We start from the raw sequence: 10,852 nt of genomic DNA on the forward strand, positions 1-10,852 counted from the left end.
TAGTTTTATCTAGACATTCAATCATAAATTATTTTTATAATAATATGTTAACTTTTATAAAATTATTTTAAAATTTATATTAACAATCATTTTGATCAGTTAGATCAATCTAATGTCTCATATTTTGACGCATGACCATTTCTTTTTTTACTTCTGTGTTGCTCCCTGTTGCTGCAAAATAGTTCGGCAGAGAAAAAGAAGAGCTTTCTCATAGTACAATGGTGATGACAATGGGGTTCAGGGTGGTGCGGTGGTTGCAGAAGTGAAACCTATCATTTTGCAATGTCAATAGTCCATTATGAATAAAAAAAATTCAATAGCCATAATGTTACGATGTTTCAAATATATAATTTCTTTACTTATGCATACGATTGTAGTTAATAAAAATTAATTTTTAACAATTTATATAACTAGTTATTATTATTTAAAAAGTTCTTTGCATGATCAAAATTAGTTATTATTATATAAAATAGATGGATGTCTATTTTTAAAGTTGTACACTTGTACTTGTAATTTCTTTTCATAAACTTAAACGTTAAGAAATTTCTCTTCAATGACAAGTTCATGGAAATCACCTTCTAAATGAATATATTAAGTTTTAAAATTTTGTGTATGAGAATGAAACAACCAAAAAATATAATAGATAGAAAGTGACATTAAGTTTTTAATTAATATTAATATATGAAAAAATAGGGCTTTGTTTTCACCGTGTAATGTCTGAAATTCAAAACCCTCTGATGGGGCATCGTATATGATTGGTCGGTCATAGCAGCGCTTGCTCATCCACTCCACCCTTGAAAGGAAACAAAATTCACACACAGAAGAATAGAAGGGTAGTTAAGCTTGCTTAAGCAACGCAGAGAGAAACAAAAGGAGCTTTTGTTTATCCAGGCCAAATTGTAATTAATCAAACTTTCTGGGATCTTCTTCTTTCTCTTGCCATGGCCGCGTCGCCGTCGTCTTCCGCCGCGGCAAACATCATGCTGGCGATCTTCGAGAAGAAAACGAACAGCGTAGATCTCTACCGCCCTCTCCGCAACTACGTGGCCTTCCACTACTCCGAGCGCGAGGCGCAGAACCTTGAGGACGATCTCCAAACCCTGAAGCAACTCCGCTCCGACGTGGAGCGCCACTCCGATCCGTCGCTCCCGACGCGCCGTGACCTCCTCCAAACCTACTACAAATCCCTCTGTCTCGTGGAGACGCGGTTCCCTATCTCCTCCGACCCCGACCACGTCAACGCCCTCACCTACAAATCCCTCTGTCTCGTGGAGACGCGGTTCCCTATCTCCTCCGACCCCGACCACGTCAACGCCCTCACCTTCGTCTGGTTCGACGCCTTCAAGCCCAAGCAGAAGGCCTCGCAGCAAAACATCCACCTCGAGAAGGCCTCCGTGCTCTTCAATTTGGGCGCAGTTTACAGCCAGATTGGTTTGTCATATGATCGGAACACCGTGGACGGCCGCCGTCAGGCCTCCCACGCCTTCATCGCGGCTGCCGGATCCTTCGCCTTCCTCCGCGACAACGCCTCCATGAAGGCCTCTGTTGGGAGTTCCACCACTGTCGATTTGTCCGTGGAGTGCGCCGGGATGCTGGAGAAGCTCATGCTAGCGCAGGCGCAGGAGTGCGTCTTCGAGAACACCATTGCCAAAGGGAGCACTCCCGGTGTCTGTGCCAAGATCTCTAGGCAGGTCCGGTGCTAGTTTGTTCTATGTTTTAACTTATAATCATTCTTTCATGTTCGATGCTTGAGTTGAGTGATTATGAAGATGCTTGGTCACAATTTCGATTCCGTTATTATAGTTTTCTCTCATTTTTGTTGTTTTCTTTATGTTGAAATGGTTTTCCTTTATGCATGGGCAATGAGTTTCAATGCATTAGGGGTATCCACGTTTATTGAAGCTTTCATATTCGTGCTTATCCTAACTGTTGGTTCAGTATATGCATGGCAAAAGGGGGCATTAGAATCATCTTAATTCTTGACTATTTAGACAATTAGAAAAAAGTATCGAGACAATTATGAATTCCATTGAGTTTTCCTATGTGAAGCTCTTCGACTGATTGAAGTCACTCACACTTGTATCCACTTCTAAAATGGGGCAGAAGTGATCCAACTGCAAGTTCATATTGCTAGAAGTATTCTCCCAATATGGCCAACGATCCACAGACTCCAAAGCTAAACCTTTTTGTACTCTCGAGTATGGCATGGTTAAAAAAACAATGAACTCAGCAAATACATCTTCCGTATTTGCAAGTTTGAACTATGAAGAAGTGACTTCATATGGGCCTTTCCATGTCATAAATGCATTTTGATCACTTTGGATAATCCAACCCCAGCACCTTGTAAGCTTTGGAAATGGCTTTTAACATGCTGGTTTCTGCTTGTCTCTTACTTGGATACCATTCACAGGCGAGACAATAGTATGCTGTCTTGATCTCCAAGTCTGTAGCTGACATGGAAAGGCCCGTATGAAGTCACTTTGTCTTGGGTACGGAGTGATTGTCAGCTATGAGTTCAAACTTGCACATCTGGAAGATGTATTTTCTGATTTCGTTGTTTTTTCAACTACGCCATACTCAAGAGTAGAAAAAGGCTTAACTTTGAAGTCTGTGATCATTGACCATATTGGGAGAATGTTGGATCACTTATGCAACATTTTAGAAGTGGATACAGGTCTGAGTGACGTTGAAGAGCTCCACATAGGATGGGTTGGTGTCTAATCCCTGGACCAATATAATGTTTTTTAGAGGGCATACCCATTGAACATGCATGATCAGTCCTTTCACTCATGGTAGAAGCTCACCGGGGTTTTTTGAGTTTGTATCGAGCTTTGGGATTGCACTCTTTAGCATGAACAATTTTAATTGTGAATATGATACTTTTTATGTAAATGCTGCTAATTGTTTGGCAACTACCAGTGGTTTTTTGTAGATTGTCTGATTGAGGACAGGTGGGTATTTGATTCTTAGACCCAATATAATGGTTTCTAGAGGACACACTCATTGAACTGGTATGATCTGTCCTTTCACGCTAAGTCACGCATGGTAGAAGCTCATTGGGGTTTCTTGAGTCTGTATCGAGCTTTAAAACTCTTTGGCGAGTGTAATTTTAACTATGAATCATGAATTGTAAATATGCATGCTTTATGCAAATGCTGCTAATTGTTTGACTGCTTTGATAACTGATTTGTTGATCTTGTGATATGTGTTTTGTTTTTTGGCTGAGAACTGACTTTTATTTGAGATATTGTACTTGTAGGTTGGGATATATTATGAGGAAGCTTTAGCTGCGCTCAATGTTGCACCCTTGAGCCAGCATTTTGATAAGTCCTGGATAGTTCATGTGCAGTTAAAGGCGGCACTGTTTTATGCGGAAGCTTGTTATAGGTATGGTTTGGAGCTGCATGATAAAGAGGAGATAGCAGAGGAGATTGCACGACTGCGGAGTGCTGTTAATGTGCTGACTGAGGCGAAGAAGAGCTCTAAGGGTGCTGCGGCGCAAATTCTAGATGCAATTGGAAAGTTAGAGGCCAATATTAACCGGAACCTTGAAAGGGCAGTCAAGGAGAATGATAGGGTTTACCTCATGAGAGTTCCTTCACCAAGTTCGTTACTGCCTCTTCCGGCATTTTCTATGGTGAAGTCCATGGTCATGAATGAGGTGCTAGATGCAAGCAAAGAGAAGATGTTTGCAAGTCTTGTTCCCGACAACAGTGCAAAGGCCCTCTCCCGGTATACTGAAATGGTAGATGACGTTATAAGAACACAAGCTGAAAAGTTGCAGCAAGCTAGTGAGCTAACCCGGGTTAGGCTTAAGGAAATGGAGCTGCCAGATTCCATTCTTGCTTTGGAAGGAAATTTTACTCTACCAACAAGTCTCAAAGAAGATGTGGAGGCTGTGCAGATCAGTGGGGGCCCTGCTGGTTTGGAAGCAGAGTTGCAGCAACTTAAGGACCTAAGGAGGGTGAATCAAGAGTTGCTGGTCCAGACTGAGGAATTGTTGCAGAAGGAAGCAAGGGAAGATTCTCAATTTAGAAGCCAATTTGGCACTAAATGGACCAGGCCTCAATCAAGCACCTTGACCAAGAACTTGCAGGATAGGCTAAACAGGTTTGCAGGTAACTTGAAGCAAGCTGCCGAAAGTGATGGTAGGATTGAGCGTTCTGTTAGAGAACATTCAGCTCTCATGTCGATCCTTGATGCCCGTCCGGTAAATTGTTGAACTATTTGTTATGACTTGTCTGCTTCTCAGTGTCATCAGAAAACATTGTTAAGTCATTGAATCTCTGATGTTTTAATCAGATTGAATCTGCACTTCCAAGCTTGGCAAGGCCGATTATGTCTTTTGATCAAAATGAAGATGCTATTGTGGGATCTCTCAAGCAAAGCTTGGTATGCTGGTTTTGGTCTTGTTATTGTTATATTATGATTTTTGACTTCTGAGAAATAAAATCTATAACCATTTCTTGGGTCTAAATTTATGCAGCTGTTGTTTAATGTTGTAACCATAGTTTAATGTGCATTTTAATGTACATTCAGAATATTGTTGTAAATATTTTAATTGTTTGACAGGATGTAATGTTAAATGCGGCTACAATATTTCATTTTCTGTGTTTATGATGCATGTTGAAATCTTTGTGCTGACTAATGCAGAGGCAACTAGAAACTCTAGGAGCTCAAAGGGCTGGTCTTGAAGATATGCTTAAAGAGATGAAAAGAAAGGTGTTCCTGATAAGCTTTATTCACATAATTAGGTTTTTCTTCTTGTAGAAACTAAATTTTCCTGTCTTATCATCTGAAAACGTGAAACATGCTTTTGTCTTTTCTTCAAGTTATATGCATTGTTTATGCTCGACTTGTTGGTTTTCTGGTGACATTCAATGATATTGAAGTAATATTACAAAGTTCTCTCCTGTTGTTTGCATATAATGTGTGCTTCTCCCCTTTCTGAATACAACAATTAATGTCCTTTGTCCAATATTTTTCTTAGGGTAATTAGGGATTATGCATGTGCATTATCCAAAAGTATACTAAACTATTCAGACTTTCATATTTTGCTAAGAAAATTAATGAATCTTAACTTCTGCTAAGAATCATGAGATAATCCATGGTTGATATTACATACACAAGCATAACAAATCATAGATATTTGTTAAAATCTCCCTTGATTTTCTCATCAATGGTTGAGATTCCTTTTTTTCATCTCTAAAGTGAATCACTCACTTTAGAGGGGGTAAAATCAACCTATTCTATCCACTGCAATGCAAACTGCACAAACTCAACCATGCACACCCTGACGTGGGACAAACAGCCTGGGGGATTTTAGTCCAGTATATTTATATTTTTGTTCCATTTTTATTGTAATTTCATGAGTTGCTCCAGTCCTTAATCCCAATCATGTGCTGTGTGAGGCTGAGGAGAGTCATTAGAATTGATGGGTGCATTATTATTTTCATTATGGTAAGCAATATTAAAATTCTAAAGCATGCAATAGTTGGGTATATTAGTGAATTGTGATTGTGCTTTCACTTTTGTCAGAATATTTTATTCATTGGTGATCATATGAAGCATAACCTTATAAGGTTGATTTAAAGCTGCAAAAGGTATTAAAATGTAAATGAAAGAAATATATAAAAAAATTCCAACTGTAAATGTATATTGACAGCATGAGTACCTGTACCTTGTATTAAACCTTATATTTATGTGTAGTTTGGTTCTCTATGGGAAGAAACATTAATTTTTTGTGGAGTGATTTTGTTTTTGTGATGATATTAGGGAGCAAAACAGGATTCAATGGTAGTAAAATATATTCATGTGTTGACTGTTGAGTGCAGAAGGAAATTTTTTAAATGAAGTGTGTTGAAAGAGAGAAAAATAGATGCAAGAGATGCTGAAATCGTGTGTCTTGACTACACAATGGAGTCTGTTTTGTATAAATGCAATAAATACAAATAAATATAGGAGATAACATTCCTATTTACATGATACAATATGCCTATTGCAAAGATCCTAATTAAATAAGGAAACGAATCATAAAATATAAAAGAAGAATAAATCGTAATTGATCATCTTGGACACTCTAAAATATTCTAAGATGTAAAAATGATACCGTCAGATATTTCTAACGAAGTGTATAATCATTTTGTGTTAGAGAACTGAATATGATTTTAAGCTTATGCCTCCGAATCTATGTTGCATGGAATGGACACTATTATTTGAAATGATATCATACATACATTTTTTCTTTAAAAAAAATTAAGATGCAGGTATGCATTGTGTTAAATAAAATTGATATTTATAAATGTAAAGAAATATAAAATTTATCCACTTGTGACCACTCCAACTTAAGTCCCTTGCATTCTCCCTTCTACTCTGCTTCCCCTTCCTTACTTGTTGTCTGCCATCTCCTGCTCTCCCCCAGCACCTTCCCCAGTCTGTCCCATTTCAATATCAGATATGCAATAATCAAATACACCACCAATTTTGGCATGTATCTTTGCAACATAGGTGTAAAGGCTCTATTTTCACTTTGGGTCATTCTAATCAGTGCCTTGGTTAAATAATCAATATATTGAAAATTTTGTTGGAAATCATGTTGGGGGTGCATTGGAAATCATGGTGAGAGTCCATTAGTAGCCCTTTTTAATTAAAAAACGTTTCTCTTTTGATTTTTGGTAACTGTTTAGCATTAACCATTCACTTTTTATTCTTGTGTACATGATTCTTCATTCATAAGTTCTTTCTTTCTTTCTGCTTATTCTAAGTAATTCAAATATGGAGTTTTTATTTCTATTGATTAATATGAAATTCCCTCCATTCTTGTTATCAGTGTTCTATCATTTGAATTCACATTCCCCTACATGTGATGTGAAAAAGTGCTGAGCTGTAATTAAGAAAGATAAACAGAAGTATATGGCATTTTTCTGTTTTAAACTTGCATTTCTGCTAACTTATTGTGCAAGATAATGAATTAGTGGTTTAGGTTTGTTTACTTCATTTAGGTTTCTAATGTTGTGGATATGAAGAAATTGCTGGGAATGTTTCCTCCTGTGCACTTTACCATTCACAAATCTATTACACACAAATACTATTTTGCTTATATTTGTATATATATCTTCAGGATGATATATTACCCAAGTTGATGACATCCACCGGTTCTTATGATGATCTCTTCAAGAAGGAGATAGCAAAATATGACCATATTTGTGAAGAAATAGCTCAAAATATCGAGGCACAAGAGCAATTGTTGCTGCAGATCCAGGTGTTTATCTTTGTATACCCGTAACCCATCTAAAGCAAACTAATGCTAATGCATATAAGAAAAGAAATATTCCCCTCTATCTTCTAGATTCTTGATTACCACTGCTAACTAATTCCCAAGTAACTAGCAAATACAAGCTACCTTTTTAATATTTCATGCTTCTTGAGAGGGTGGACCTTGCCTGTGAAACCAAAAAATTCAGGTTATCTGCCATTATGGTTGAATACTTCCTTTGTTGGTGTTTGTATTTGCTTCTGATAGATGGTGGAGGAAGTGATAAATTTTAATGATGTGATTCTGATAATTGTTTGCCATTGTTCACAGGCTCAAAATGATGAGTTTTCTGTTATCTTTAATCTCGAAGATTACAAAGGTAAGTCACATTTGGTTGTTTTCTAGATTGAATATGGTTTTAAGCAGGCTAACAACCAAAATATGTGTATGCATAGGAATTTAATAAATAGGATCTGAGTTATAAATTGTTAGTTATTTATAACATAATTCAAATTAATACAAACATAGAAAATATAGAATATCCAATCCAATATTTCTTATTTATATTATTTATTTGATATTTTAGTGCATATAACTTACCTTCATGTTGACAAGGTTAAGTCTGTTTTCAGATTATGTTTAATACTGCACACAATTTTATGACTAACCACAGTAACCAGTAAAAGAAAATTTTCTCAATTGCATTTCGTGCTGAATGCTCCAATTTGAGTGTACCTTTCCTGTACCATAGTTGACCTTCTGATGGTTTCTTATATTTATTTCAGCTTCACGTGAAAAAGCCTACAAACAGATTGAAGCTGCCATAGCAAAATTTAGAGAAATAAAGGACAACATCAATGAAGGGTTAAAATTCTATGTTACGCTGCAGGTAAGAACTTATCAACTATATATGCTTTTAGTTCTATTCTGTAAAAACTTGCCAATTTATTAATTGGTTGCATGTTATCATCATTTTAATTTAAATTGCTCCTGATATTTTTTGAATAATATGGTCTGTTGATTCTACTTAAAATAAATATTATCATACATTAATATGCAATTTCTTTGTTTAATAGGATGCAATCACAAATGTAAAGCAGCAGAGCAACGACTTTGTAATGACGCGGAACATCCAGTGCAGGGAAATGATTGAAGATGTTCAAAGACAAGTGGCTGGTCTGAGTTTCCAGGATAACAAAAACACAGGTGGTTTTAACAGCAACTACCCTTCAGTGGGAAGCCAAAATCAAAGATCCCCTACACAAACAGATCCGGCTCGTCCCCAAGCACCTTACTATCAGCAGCCAGTTGAGCAGCCACCAGTTCCTCCCTATGGCCATCATCCCCCTCCCCCATATGGTGGTCCTGCACAACATCATCAGCCTCCACCTCCATACCACATTCCACCATCATCAACTGCACCATACCCACCCCCTCAGGTTCATCAACAGCCACCAGCAAACCATGAGTATGGCCAACCAGCATATCCCGGATGGCGTGGTCCGTACTACAATGCACAAGCACAGCAACCTGGTTCTGTTCCTCGGCCTCCTTATACCATTCCATCTCCATATCCTCCGCCTCACCAAAGTGGCTACTATAAGCAGCAATAGTGTTCATCCATACATCTTGTAGGATAAAGAGAATATTCTTTCTGATGCCATTATCTCTTGAATAAATGAGATTCAGCCCTTTATCTTATAAAAGCCTTTGCATTGAGTGAATCTTTTGTAGTTTCTGTTTTCTTTCTTTATGGTTTGTGTTGGTTTGCGTCATCATTGGATTGTGTGCATAGTTGATCTTAATACAACGTTGTATGTATAGTTTGTTTGACTTGTACCTTACGAGGGGATTCTCCCACCAGTCCGAAGAGGAAATATAAAAGCATTACTAGTGCATTCGTGACATAGTATCATATTTAATTATTTATTGTCAGAACTGACCGTGCCTAAGTATGTTCATTGCTCCTTTGATGAGTTTGCGACTTTTTTTTCAGATTCTGGTACTTTGACGAATTTTTTTTCTCGATTTTAAGTTAATTTTGAAGGATATAATTTTTAGAAATTAGATTCAATATGTTCTGAAGATAAATTCAGATTATATATTGAGTTATTCTAATCCAGCACTTTTTTTTTTTGCTGAGAATTCTAATCCAGTTTGACGACATATATTCTTTGAAAGTATATGTAATGTTTAGAAATGTAGCTCGATTAGAATCTTCTGCTGGTTAAACGATCAAAAAGGGGTGTAATTTTTTTCTTAAATTATCAAATGGAATAAAATTTAAATTAATATCCAAAAATGATAAATAGTAAGGTATCTTATAATTTCTAAGAACAAACTTGTAAAATTTTTTTAAGGTTTTTCTTTTTTATTTATTAAAATCGTAAAAAAACTTATAACTTTTATTTTTTTAGTACGATTTTGAAGTTATTTTATTTGTTTTAGAAGTCATAAATTGTTTATGACTTCAGTCGCTTATTATTATTTTTAATTAATTATTAATGAATTTAGTTTATTTCTATTTTTATTTAATATTTTTTATATTATTTTATTTAATATACTTTTATATTATTTTTAAAATGTTTTTTATATTTTTACTAACCTTAAGGATTATTATTTATTTTATAAATTAAAAAATATATGCAAAAGACTTAAATTTAAATAAAAATGTGTAGTATATTATTATTTGTTTTCTATATTTAGTATATTTTAATATTAGTAACAAAATATTTTAATATTTTTTTAAACAAATATATGTAGTACATTTTAATATTTTTATTTAAATTTAAGTTTTTTTTTTAATTTACAAAATAAATAATAATTTTTAATATTATAAAAAATATAAAATATTAAATAAAATAATATACAAGAATATAAAAATATTAAATAAAACTAAAAATAAAAAACAAACTAAATTTGTTAATAATTAATTTTTAAAAAATATTTATGACTTTTAAAACAAAAATAAAAAAAAATTAAAATAATTACAACTTCAAAGTCGTATTAAAAAAATAAAAGTCATAAATTTTTTTATAATTTCAACATGAAAGAAAAAAATATAGTCGTAAAAAAATTTATGACTTTGTATGCACAAGAATTCATAGAATATTCTATGACTTATTTCTTGTTGGGTATTAATTTAAATTTTAGAAAGAAAAAAAATTACACCCTTTTAATTGTTTAGCCATCTTGTGCTTTCCAATGAATCAATAACATTTAAAATTTTACTAAATATTATAAAGTATTAAAAAAATTGTAACAGTTGGTTAAATATATTTTTATTTCTTTTATATTTAATATTTTTAATTTCATACATAATTTTTAACCCAAAACCTTACATATGTGTAAAGTGTGTGAGGAATCAAATTAAATAATGGTTTTGTAACACAACTCGATATTTGCAATATAGATTAAATAGTTACCCAACAGATTCAACAACATCGAACACAACTTGACTTAATATTACTCTCAGATGCTAATGATCTTGTGCTAATTAAGCACAGTTATACTAATACGCACTCACAAGATCTGATATATCTGAACCTTGCAAGTCGCATAAATACGTTATTATGCTAACAAACACATACACGTACG

General features: G+C 34.6%; 1 protein-coding gene across 1 annotated transcript; it reads left to right on the forward strand.

Annotated features, from left to right (window-relative positions):
• Positions 1-705: 705 nt before the first annotated feature.
• LOC100802927 (vacuolar-sorting protein BRO1) lies at positions 706-9,160 on the forward strand. The gene is made up of 8 exons (XM_026127517.2): positions 706-1,691; positions 3,260-4,210; positions 4,303-4,392; positions 4,654-4,722; positions 7,121-7,261; positions 7,586-7,634; positions 8,041-8,144; positions 8,332-9,160. The coding sequence occupies exons 1-8, from the start codon at positions 942-944 to the stop codon at positions 8,866-8,868; spliced, it is 2,691 nt and encodes an 896-aa protein (XP_025983302.1). The 5' UTR covers positions 706-941; the 3' UTR covers positions 8,869-9,160.
• The last annotated feature ends 1,692 nt before the right edge of the window (positions 9,161-10,852 follow it).

Source organism: Glycine max, chromosome 20 (assembly GCF_000004515.6).
Source record: "Glycine max cultivar Williams 82 chromosome 20, Glycine_max_v4.0, whole genome shotgun sequence".
Taxonomy (NCBI): Eukaryota; Viridiplantae; Streptophyta; class Magnoliopsida; order Fabales; family Fabaceae; genus Glycine; species Glycine max.

Bases quoted from the DNA above. Each gene is read 5' to 3' on its own strand.
- LOC100802927 (XM_026127517.2), top strand. From the start codon at position 942: ATGGCCGCGTCGCCGTCGTCTTCCGCCGCGGCAAACATCATGCTGGCG. The intron at 7,635-8,040 runs GTAAGTCACATT...TATTTATTTCAG, and splicing joins TAATCTCGAAGATTACAAAG to CTTCACGTGAAAAAGCCTAC. The intron at 8,145-8,331 runs GTAAGAACTTAT...TTTGTTTAATAG, and splicing joins AATTCTATGTTACGCTGCAG to GATGCAATCACAAATGTAAA.